General features: G+C 30.6%; 1 protein-coding gene across 1 annotated transcript; it reads left to right on the top strand.

Annotated features, from left to right (window-relative positions):
• Positions 1–920: 920 nt before the first annotated feature.
• On the top strand, positions 921–3,253 carry LOC140442907 (uncharacterized). The gene is made up of 2 exons (XM_072533864.1): positions 921–1,755; positions 1,949–3,253. Exons 1-2 carry the CDS (start codon positions 1,494–1,496, stop codon positions 3,004–3,006), a joined length of 1,320 nt encoding a protein of 439 aa, XP_072389965.1. The 5' UTR covers positions 921–1,493; the 3' UTR covers positions 3,007–3,253.
• The last annotated feature ends 8,770 nt before the right edge of the window (positions 3,254–12,023 follow it).

Below are 12,023 nucleotides of genomic sequence, written 5' to 3'. Positions count from 1 at the left end.
TATGTCGTCAGCTGATTATTGCCTGCAACTTATTGCAGTTGCGCGATAATCGGTTTGGTGCCATTTTCTGTGCAAGTTTTCATGCAAGTCTAGGAGGAATTTGTAGGGTAATAATAATTAGTTTGTGTTTAGCAGAAATGGTATCTCGAAATATAGATTTCTTTGTTATTACATGTTTAATTTTTCCCAAGAGTTTATTAAATGTACCTTCATTCATTCGTAGAAAATTAGAGTACTTTTCATCATCTACTTGAATAAATTCTTCCGTTAGAGATATATTACCCCTCTTCTTGTTCAACCAAGGTCTTATCTACCATCTCCGTTCTCGGCGTTCTGAATTAGTAACTAAAAGGCTGGCTGCAGCAATAATAATACTTAAGATTTCTGCCACTGCCTTTTTCCTTTTACATTTGGCTATTTTCGATAGTCTTGGCATTACGAAATTTACTATCAATCTATCTAAATCAATCATATCTATTGAAATTAATTCTAAATATATCTATCTAAATCTATCGAAATTAATTCAATCTATCTATCAATCTAAATCGACTAAAGTGTTTTAAATAAACAAGTAATTAAAAAAAATCATAAATAAGTTAGGTTAAGAGTAAAAATTTCAACATTAATTGCAAGCTGTAAAGTCGCACATAAAGCCCTGCAATAAATTGCATGAAAGTTAGTCATGCAAGAAGTTGCAGCAAGTTTTCTTGCAAGCTGTAAAGCGGTCTTAAGGAGCTCATACGGCGGTTGAAGTTTAGTTTTTATGCGATAAGCAAAGTGTTTATTTTGTAACGATATATGATAATTAACGAGATATTTGTTACTTAGTTATTATTAATGAGTTTTTGTAGTTGAGTGAGTTAAAGAAAATAAGTTATCTGAAGTTGTTTGGTGTCTCAATACACAGAAAACACAATATTAAGGAATGGTTAATGGTTTGAGGGTTCTGACCTGACTCTGTTGCCAAATCTATAAACTAACTTATCAAAGGCACCGAACTCAAAGCGTAATTGCCAAAAAATTTTTCTAATAATTAACTGCAGAAACAAATATTAATTCATTCGTGTTTTAGGTTTTTATTGGTTATTTAATGGCTATCTTTATTTGCCATTGCTTTTTTAAATTAATTTTTAGTTGCAATCATACGTTTTTAATTTGCTACCAAATGTTTTAATTGAATGCCCGACCACGAATGGCACTAAAAAATCTGTTTCTACTTCTTATTTTACTATAGGAGATATTATGCTAGAAAGTTAAGTACTGCAGTGACCTGTGACACCTGTCAACCTGTGACACCAGTCAATTCAATTAAATCTTAAATCACAATAATATTTAGGTCACATCATAGATAAGAGGGTTAGGTTAGGTGGTCACATTAAGTAAAATACATGAATAAAATATACCAACGCAAAAATTTTGTTTTAGTTTATATGATAAAATAGTATTTAACTGAAAGTATTTTAGTTAAGAACAAGTTATTTAAGTAGTTGAAAATGGAAACTTATGAAGACACTAAAGAGTTTAGAAACCAGCAAATAATAACATGTATTGAAGATGAAGGATATTCCCTCAAAAAATGTAACATAGAAATTAAATCTGAACCAGAGAAATGCTACTTTGATAACAGTAATAGACAGAAGATCCTATTAGATCAGTATTGTTCAGATGGTATTAAAATAGAAAACCCTACATTAGGAGATGCAAATAATGAAATTAGGTTTGAAATAAAAAAAGAACTGGATGAATGTAGGCTAGGTATGCTTAACGATTTTTTTACCAGAATTTATCAAATGGTACAGCATATTTGTGTGAAGTACAAAATTGTTTATTGAGTATGGTATTGAACAATGGAATATAACAAAATGAAACTCAATATAAAAGGAACAATTAGACTTTGTAGATTTGCCTTTGTTTAATTCACCACAATATAATTTCGTTTTGATTTTAGGTGATCAAATCTATGAGGCCTCAACTAAAATTACAAAAGCAGGTGCTCTCATTATACAACCAAAACCTTACACTGAAGAGAAACGATACACATGTGAAATTTGTTTGAAAAGGTTTAATAAAACAGTTTCTTTAAAAACCCATTTCAGAATACACACTGGAGAGAAACCTTATAAATGTAAAATTTGTAATAAGTCATTTACAAATAGAAGGGCTTTAAAGGTACATATGAGAGTTCACACTGGAGAAAAACCTTATAAATGTCAAATTTGCTTTAAACAATTTTCTCATAAAACTTCTCTAAATACACATACAGCAGTTCATACTGGTGAAAAACCTTATAAATGTGAAATTTGTAGTAAGCAGTTTACTCAAAAAAGTACTTTAAATTATCATATGTCAGTTCACACTGGTGAAAGACCTTATGAATGTGAAATTTGTAGTAAACAGTTTTCACGAATACATAGTTTAAATCATCATATGAAAGTTCACACAGGTGAAAGACCTTATGAATGTGAAATTTGTAGTAAAAAGTTTTCCCAAACACGTACTTTAAGTTATCATATGAGAGTTCATACTGGTGAAAGACCTTATAAATGTGAAATTTGTACTAAACAGTTTTCCCAAAAAACTACTTTAAATTATCATATGAGAGTTCACACTGGTGAAAGGCCTTATAAATGTGAAATTTGCTCCAAACAGTTTTCTCACAAAGTTTCTTTAAATAAACATTTGGCAGTTCATACTGGTGAAAAACCTTATAAATGTGAAATTTGTGATAAACAGTATACTGAAATAAACAGTTTCAATTATCACATGAAAGTTCACACTGGTGAAAAACCTTATAAATGTGAAATTTGTAGTAAGCTCTTTACTCTAAAAAGTACTTTAAATAATCATATGAGAGTTCACACAAAGGAAAAACCTTATAAATGTGAAATTTGCTTTAGACATTTTTCTTGCAAAACTTATTTAAATAAACATATGACAGTTCACACTGGTGGAAGAACTTATAAATATGAAATTGTGGTAAGCAATATATTCAATAACACAATTTAAATGGTCATATAAAAAAATACTAAATCTTTATAAATTAGAATTTATTAAAAAATTAGGATATTTGAGAAAAAGAAATTTTGTATTTTATAATTCTATATATTTTTTTCATCTTTAATTTTTTATGAACTACATGTAAGTTGAGTTTATAGGGCTATAAGACATTTTAGTGCATGAAAGTATTTGTGTAAACTAACAGAAATGTAAACTTTCGTGACATTGTTTCATTATTGAATTAAACTTTTTTTTTTTAATTACCTACTTTTTGTAAATAGACCTCTGTCTAGTGACTATAGGAATTGAAATAACATTAACTCTTTCGAAAATTAAACTTTTAATTTGAATCAAACATGAATAAATAAAAATTATTCAGAGTCAGCCTCTCCTCTACTCCATCTGTTTTAGGCAAATTTTGGTATAATGGCCAATATACCTGTCTAATTGCATTATCCTTACAAAGATCCAGTAGATCTTTCTCTTTATTTTTATCTATTGAAGGGCATTTCATGAAGACTGGTTTTAGCTCAATTTCCTTATTTTGTCCTTGATTCCTAAGTTCTTTATTATTTTGTTTGATGTCAGTAGTCCTGAAAGTATCTTGTACATAAAAAGTTTTATAAAAAATTATATATATATATATATATATATATATATATATATATATATATATATATATGTATATATTGAAATTATTGTGAAAAAGAAAAGAGAGCATGTTGGACGACAGAAGAAATTTCAAAAGCTTTCACAATAAAATATTTTAGTAAAAGATGTTACCTATATCTAAGAAATACCCATTACCTGGAATATCAACTTTACAAAAATGGGCTGCACACATTAATCTTAGATTTGGTCTCCTACGAGATGTACTTCAGGTGATGTATATTGCTGGAAAATCAACAATTGAACTACAAAGAGTAACCGTCTTGTAGTGTGATGAAATGAAAGTCTGTGCCCAGTATGAATATGACCAAAAAGAGGATGAAGTGGTTGGCCCTTATCGGTACATGCAAGTAGTGATGGCAAGAGGAGAACTTTTTGATAAATGGAAGCAACCAGTGTACATTGGCTTTGATACAAGTATGACTGACAATATTTTGTCTACCATAATTACTGAGTTGCACAATGTAAAATATAATGTACAACAACAAAATAGGTTATTGGCTCTAGAAATTGATACTGTCACTAAAATTGTGTGCAAAAGTAGCAATAGTTCAGACGTGTAACAAATAGCTAATATAACAAAAGAAACCGAAACCAAAATATAAATGTTCACAATTATTCTGTACCATCCTGGGTACAACATTTATCATTTGGTGGACTCATAAATACATTATCGGAATGGGTAGACCAAGTAATGACGGTGGAAAAATATTTGAAAAATTTTGATGATGAAAACCTAAATCGGGGTAAGAAAATTATACATCGAACTGCAGAGTATGGTTCCAGTCATTATTAGGATATACCCTTTTGTCCCGTAAAAACGTACTGCAGACAAAGGATATTCATGCGGATCAAGTATTTTAATAAATGCTTCAAAAGCCAAGTTACCAATGCCAAAAGAAAACAAGTTTAAGACATTAATGATCAAACAAGGAAAATATTTAAAAAATGAAAAAATAATTATGTAGTGTATATTTATATCTATTGGAAATACAATAAACTAGTTACATTTTTTACCAATTAAAATTTATTACCCATTATTTAAATTCTTACATCAAATTATACAAGTGATTCTAACTCATATAATTCTAGCGGACCTCTAAGGGCCCGTAAATCATTCAGTAGTTAATCCAGTATTGATAGAAATTCAGTATATGAGACAAATTTTGAGTGTAAAATGGAGATTGAAGTCTAGGACTATATTCTGATTAATTTTAAGTTCCAAATTGCCTAAATATCAACAGGTTTCCATAATTAGGTATTATAATCCATTAAATATCTTTATTTCATAACTATCTTTACTATTTTCCATACATCAAAGACATAAAAACGCCGATTAAACATGTTACGATTCAAATTACTGTACTCTCGTGACGTATTTCGGGCTTAATGTTCATTGGTTAGTCGGAGTAGGCAACCGTGATTACAATGTTGCCGCTAATACATTTTTTTCGGTATATACTCAATTCATAAGTTAATCACATTAGTCGAAATTGCTACAATCTTTTTTTTTTGGAAAACATTTTATAGTATAATCATTATTTGGGTAAATATCGATGGTAAATATGCAAAACCAGTAAAACCATGGCAACGTCATACGCCTCTTGCTATGTCATACCCCCACCTACCGTTACTAGTAGCGCCGTCGCCATTACGAACGGCTGGGCCCATTCAAATCACTCTCCCCATACGTCCTATTCCAATGACACTACCATTTGTGATATATACTCTGTACAAAGGTACAAAAACAGATAAATTAAATGTGTGAGTTTACCGAAAGTACAAGCTGAAAATAGCCGCAAATGTCAAAAATATTTCGGTTTGGCAGTGTTGACATGTTTTTATAATGCATATGTGGTATGTTTCAAATATAAAGAGATAAAGCTTTTAAAAAGTACATTTTGATTATACTATTTTATGAATTCGGCAATTTTTAATTTATATGAAACAATAACAGTAGATGTTTGTCTCTTTCGAGGTTAATTGCAAACATCTGTTGTAATCTGGCAACTACTGATTTGACGATTGTCAAATCTATCCCCTAATCTATTAAAGGGTAATTGCTAAAAAATGTCTAATAATTAACTGCAATTAATCTACAAAGAAACAAATATTTACTCATTGTTGTTTTATATAAGTCAAAAATTGCAGAATTCATAACATAATATAAACAAAATGTACTTTTCTAAAGCATCTTTTTATATTTGAAGCATACAGAATCTACATTATAAAAACATGCCAACACTGCTATACCGAAATTTTGTGTTCCATGTTTGACATTTGCGGCCATAATCAGCTTGTACTTTCGGTAAACTTGACCAATTAAATTAAACCTCCTATTATTATAGATTAGTAACAAGGATAGCCAAAATTAATTCACGTTTTTATTTGGCACCCTTCCGTTTGGTGGCACTGCTATCTCGTAGCTTTACGATGTTCGTTGTCACTTAATGTCCACAGCACACTCCCGCCTAGCAGTGTCAGTCCAACGGTTCCTAAACTTACAACGGTTGCCTACTCCGACTAACCAATGAACATTAAGCCCACAAATACGTCATGAGACTACAGTAATTTGAATAATATAACATGGTGAATCGGCGTTTTTATGTCTTTAATGTATGGTAAATAGTAAGATAGTTATGAAATAAAGATGTTTAGTGGACTATAATACCTAATTATGGAAAACTGTTGATATGTAGGTAGTTTGGTACTTAAAATTAATCAGAACCGGTTGCTCACGTTTAATGCAGGATTTACGTAAATCTAGGACTTCAATCTCCATTTTACACTGAAAATTTGTCGCGTGTACTGAATTTCTATCAATACTATTAAATCAATTACCGGTCCTTAGAGGTCAGCTAGGATTATACGAATTAGAATTACTTGTATAATTTAATGTAAGAATTTAAATAGTAGGTAATAAATTTTAATTGGTAAAAAACGTAACTAGTTTATTGTACTTCCAATAGATATAAATATACACTACATAATTATTTTTTTCATTTTTTAAATATTTTCCTTGATTGATCATTAATGTTTTCATCTTGTTTTCTTTTGGCACTGATAACCTGGCTTTTGAAGCATTTATTAAAATACTTGATCTGCATGAATATCCTTTGTCTTCAGTACGTTTTTACGAGACAAAGGGGTGTATCCGAACAATGACTGAAAACAGACTCTGCAGTTCGATGATAATTTTCTTACCCCGATTTAGGTTTTCACCATGAAAAATTTGAAAATATTTTTCCATTGTCATTACTTGGTCTACCCATTCCGATTATGCATTTATGAGTCCACTAAATGTTGTACCCAGGATGGTACAGAAACACAGTTTTGTTCCTAATAGGTATGTCTTCCTAAATTTGGGAATTGATTTTTATATTTAAAAGCTATGAAACCAGCAATATATATCAATCCATCTGTTTATGTTTCTTTTGTTATATTAGCCATTTGTAACACGTCTGAACTACTGCTACTTTGACTTTGCAGATCCACGAACGTAGTATCTATACTTTTGGGTACTTCAGGTGGCAACATATTTATCTTTGTTTGTTGAAAAGCTTTTGCAGCGATATATTCTTCTTTTTCTTGATTATCATAATGAGAAACGTTAGCAGTTCTTTGCACCCTACCTGGATTTTTCCTAGTATTATCATTCGTACTCTGTAAACGGCGTGGATAGAGGCGACGGATGGTCATGTAATCCACCCCTTGTTCTCAACTAAAAATACAAAATAATTAAACGTATGCTTAACATAGGTAACATATTATTTCTTATCTGTGAGAAAAAGTTTTCCAGACAATCTTGGTTTACTTTGATAAAATGAAAGGCAAATATCGAGCACACTTTTCTTGATTTAATCTTGCCCTTGAGCATAAAAATCTTGGTTTAATCTGTGTGTTAATAAAATAAGAAATTTTGTATTTCTCTTCCAAGTCAGTAGATAACGACTGAAGTCAACAAGTGCAACGTTTTGTCTCCGTATTTTTTTTTACCTTTAAATGATCTGCAGTCAGCTTGCATAGACGCAATGCCGACGCCAAACAAAACAAACTACGTCCTGAAGAAATGTCACACGTCACACCTAAAACAGGAGAGCAAAACCACAGAATAAATAACAATCAGAATGTCCACTCTCAGATGCCGCTTTTGAAGTGTGTCAGCAAGCGATCGCCATATTTTAAACGGAAACATAGGCTCGAATTGAGAAATTTGTGACAAGCTACGACAGAACTGTAATTGAAATTTTTATACATTAATAATTTAATTTTAGTCTATTCGATTGCAAATAACTCAAAAACTTTTTACTGTGTCTAATGAGATTAAAAAGATCATGTGACTGGCTGTATGGCAAACTGCCGAAGCCATATATAAACAAAAAAAAAAATTATATTAATTTAATAAATTTGAAATAATTTAATCTATTGTTCATCTAAAAGTACGAATAAAATAGTGCATATTGTCTATGGTTGCCGCAAATAAATTAACCCGGGTTAATTTTTATATACACATAAGATAAAATTTCACTGAACATTTTGAGTACAGATTCACCTTTTAAATTGAAAAAATTTGCCGGCTTTGAAGACTACACCTGCAAGCTATTTATTCCGAATCTCAATCCAAACTTAACTGTTTTTCTTTGTCTCGGTTTAGTCGACTTTCTACAACCCCCCGACCAGTTTTTGCTGCTGGCCAATCGGAATTTTTTCTAATGACGCTTTTTAGGCGATTATGGACCTTAAGAATGCTGGGCTTTCAATATTGTAGAAATTAAAACGTGAATATGACAATTATTTAACTACGCAGTCAAAATTTCTCATAGATGTGTCGCAAAAACACTTGTATAAACAAACTTCAAGGAATTTTTATACATAACAGCTTGGGGCGTATCAAATAAATCTTATACACTAAATATTCGATAGTTATAAGGAAATTATTTATGCTACAACTTACCTTGTTTGGTCTGCCAAAATTTCTGTCAGAAGTTAGTTATTACCCAAAAGAAAGGAAGATTGTCAGAGAAATTAAACAATACAAAGTTATAACCAGCTGTATTTATTACTAAACATAAATTTAAGTGGACGTATTAATTTATATTTTACAAACAGAAATGTCCATTACAATTTGATGCCTTCTGACATATTTATATGTTACAATATTAATTTCTCTTCATAACCTAGTGAAAATATTTATGTTTAAGATGATCTCAATAAAAAAGGCTAGGTCTTTAAAAAAATGAAAAATGATATGTAGTTAGAGATCATTTTCGCTTCTTACCATCTACATACAAATTTAGTGTTTTATATAAAAAACAAAAGTTATTCAAATAAAAAAAAAACAAAATTTAAGGGATGTACCTTTTAAAAAAACACTAAACAACTAAAAAACAATTCTTTTTAAAATTTCTATATGCGGAAAGAAAAAAACGAATTAAAGAGAGAGGCAATAAACAACCATCTTGGTAGAGGCAAATGGCAAATGTAAACAGACACCTATAGTATGTTTTCTGGTTTGAAATTCAAATGTGTCCTTGTCGAAGATATGGAATACGTGAATTAAAACCCTATAGCGTAGAGACAAAAAAAAAATGCTACAGACTGAATGCGTTTTGATTCTTAGCGCCTCATTTATAAGGTCTTCTGCCAGTATAAACTTCCATAAAACAGAAATTATTTATTTCAGATTAACACAAATTTCACATTTATTTTTTAGGTTTTTACCAGTATGGACTGCCATATGTTTATAAATAAAATGAATGGGAAAATTCTAGTAGTGGGCTGTAAACCGTAGTTAAAAACTAATACAGAAGTAAAAACTTCAAATTCGTATATTGGTATAAATATAAAGATTTTTATTAAAACTTGTTAAAAGTATCGTCCAAAAATTAAAAACGCATAACGGTTTCAATCTGAATCGGATCATCCTCGGTGCATTCTGTTAGTACTTGTAGCTAACACAGAAATTGAAGTGTAGACATCAATATGTGGTTTACATATTTTAAATTTAAAATATATCGCTACCCACATTATGCATAAATTTGTAATAGCACGGATCAGATTCTTTCGCAAATATGTTCTAATACCATGTATTCGATCAATTCTAATACCACGTTAAAATGTGTTGCTAAATTTGAATTCTAATAGCTCGTATCAGGCACGCTACTTATGACTTCTGAACAACAGTACATGTATATTCTAACCTAAACCATATAAGTTGCCGCCTTTGTGTCTATTGTAGTGTTTAATGGTGCAATTTGGTTGAAAACATGAATTCTAGAACAAAGAAAATCATGGAATCGTGATATAAAGCTCGATCCTTCGAGCTCGAGACTATATATTCAATACAATTACCAGCATCTTCATGTATACTACATGAAATCGACTTAAATCAAATTGTGGAGAACAGTAAGACTTAAGAAACTGTACCTAAAGCCGATGAATCTGAAATAAGGCTCAGTCAACCTACTTCTAGGGAAACCGGTCTATCTGAGAACAAGATGAGAAAACACCACCAGAAAGCTAAGTCAGATAAATGGAAAGTAAATGTAGCCAAAAATGCTCGGATGAGCGGAAAACAACTTGTCGGGTACCGAAGAGAGAAGCAAGGTAAAGTTACACATATACTTAATCGCAGCGAACGTATTGTGGGATCCAGTTTTGGCTCTAAAAATTGTAAGGAATTACGAAATCGACACTGTAAAAAATTTACAGAACAGGATAGGCGAGCAATTTTTAATTGTTTTTTTGGAGGAATTAGACTGAAAAAAAAAACAAACTTTTGTTGCTTCATTAGTTGATAAAATTTCTACAAAAAAGAAGTATATTAAGCCTTAAAAGTTTGTCACAACGCTGTTATTCCTAAGTATATTCTTTAAAACTTTAAGGTGAGAAAAAAGTAGTACGCAGGAAGACGTTTTTAAATACCCTTGTACTTAATGAATGGATGGTCCACAGCTGGGTAAAACTACGTAGTCAGTTAGATAAAAGCGTTATCGTGAGCAACTCTGAGAAATACAACAATGATAACAAAATAGAGGATAATAAACACGGTTCGATGAACAAAATTAAATTAAAAGATAATTCACGCAAAGAAGAAGAGTATTCAATCTTACAGCATTTTTGGAAGGATTACCTAAACTTCAAAGTCACTACTGTAGACAAAAAACGTAAAAATTATATCTAGAACCAGTATTTGCATAAAAAAAGCACCTCTACGACACATATGTGTCAAAATGCATAAATGAAAAATGATCACCTCTAAGTCAAACCATACTTTATGTGTTTTCCCCACGAAAGGTCATAGTGACACTTGTTGTGGTTGTGAGATAAAAAATGTTACAGAAAAAGTGTGAAAAGCACATGTTAGACAAAAAACAGAGCACAGTTAGAAAAAGATAGTAATATCGAAATATCAACAGATAAAAATGTGTTATATTGACCATTGATGTTGAAGCAGTAAAATTGTCACAAAAGCTTCAGCATTTTACTACAAAACCAAATTGTGCTGTCACAATTCTACTGTGTTTAATGTGGTATCCAAACATTGCACGAACTATTGGTTGAATAAGTGACCTAAAAGCTTCCACTTTTGTCTCTTTTTTGATAGACTATTTAAAAGAACACTGCCTGAAAGAAAAATTACCGGTTGTGATATATAGCGACGAATGCACATATTAAAACCGCAGCATCACAAGGGCAAATGAATTGTTACATTTGGCTGTCCAAATTGCTTTAGAAATTTTTAGTTAAAGGGCACACACAGATGCCACAGAATATAAATTAAACCATGAGAATGTATACCAAATATTACCTGGAAGAATGGTTAAAGTGTCGATTGACGAGGAACCTCTAGCTCTACGTGAAAATGCGATTCCAATTCCATTGGCTAAATGGAAACATTTACAAGAATTAAAATGTGTCATTCCATTGGATTTTCATAGTTACTATGACAATTTACCGCACCTAAACAATGTGTAAGACAAAAAAGTCCCACAATGAAAGTAAATATTTAGAATAAAATAGAAAGAAAAAATAAAAATAAATCCAAGTTAAAACAAAAAAAAAAGAATAAAACTCAATTTATTTTAAATTTATTTGTTACTGTATGGTTAGTCATCTGAATAAAAATATTTGTTACTTTTACTATTTTTAGTTTATTATTGTAACGTAATATTTAGTATTAAATCGATGTATGTCTCCCATAAGATCAACGTTAAAACAACACAGACCTTTTGGGTGATGTTCGTCGATATGTTATATTTAAAATCTTATTACAACAATTATTATATAAGTAAGTAAGAGCTACCACGTATGAAAATGTATGAATAATTCTAATACCGTGTATGTGACGTAACAAA

Source organism: Diabrotica undecimpunctata, chromosome 6 (assembly GCF_040954645.1).
Source record: "Diabrotica undecimpunctata isolate CICGRU chromosome 6, icDiaUnde3, whole genome shotgun sequence".
NCBI classification, from domain to species: Eukaryota; Metazoa; Arthropoda; class Insecta; order Coleoptera; family Chrysomelidae; genus Diabrotica; species Diabrotica undecimpunctata.
Note: the sequence above shows the minus strand (reverse complement) of the source record. Positions and strands in the feature narration are given on the sequence as shown.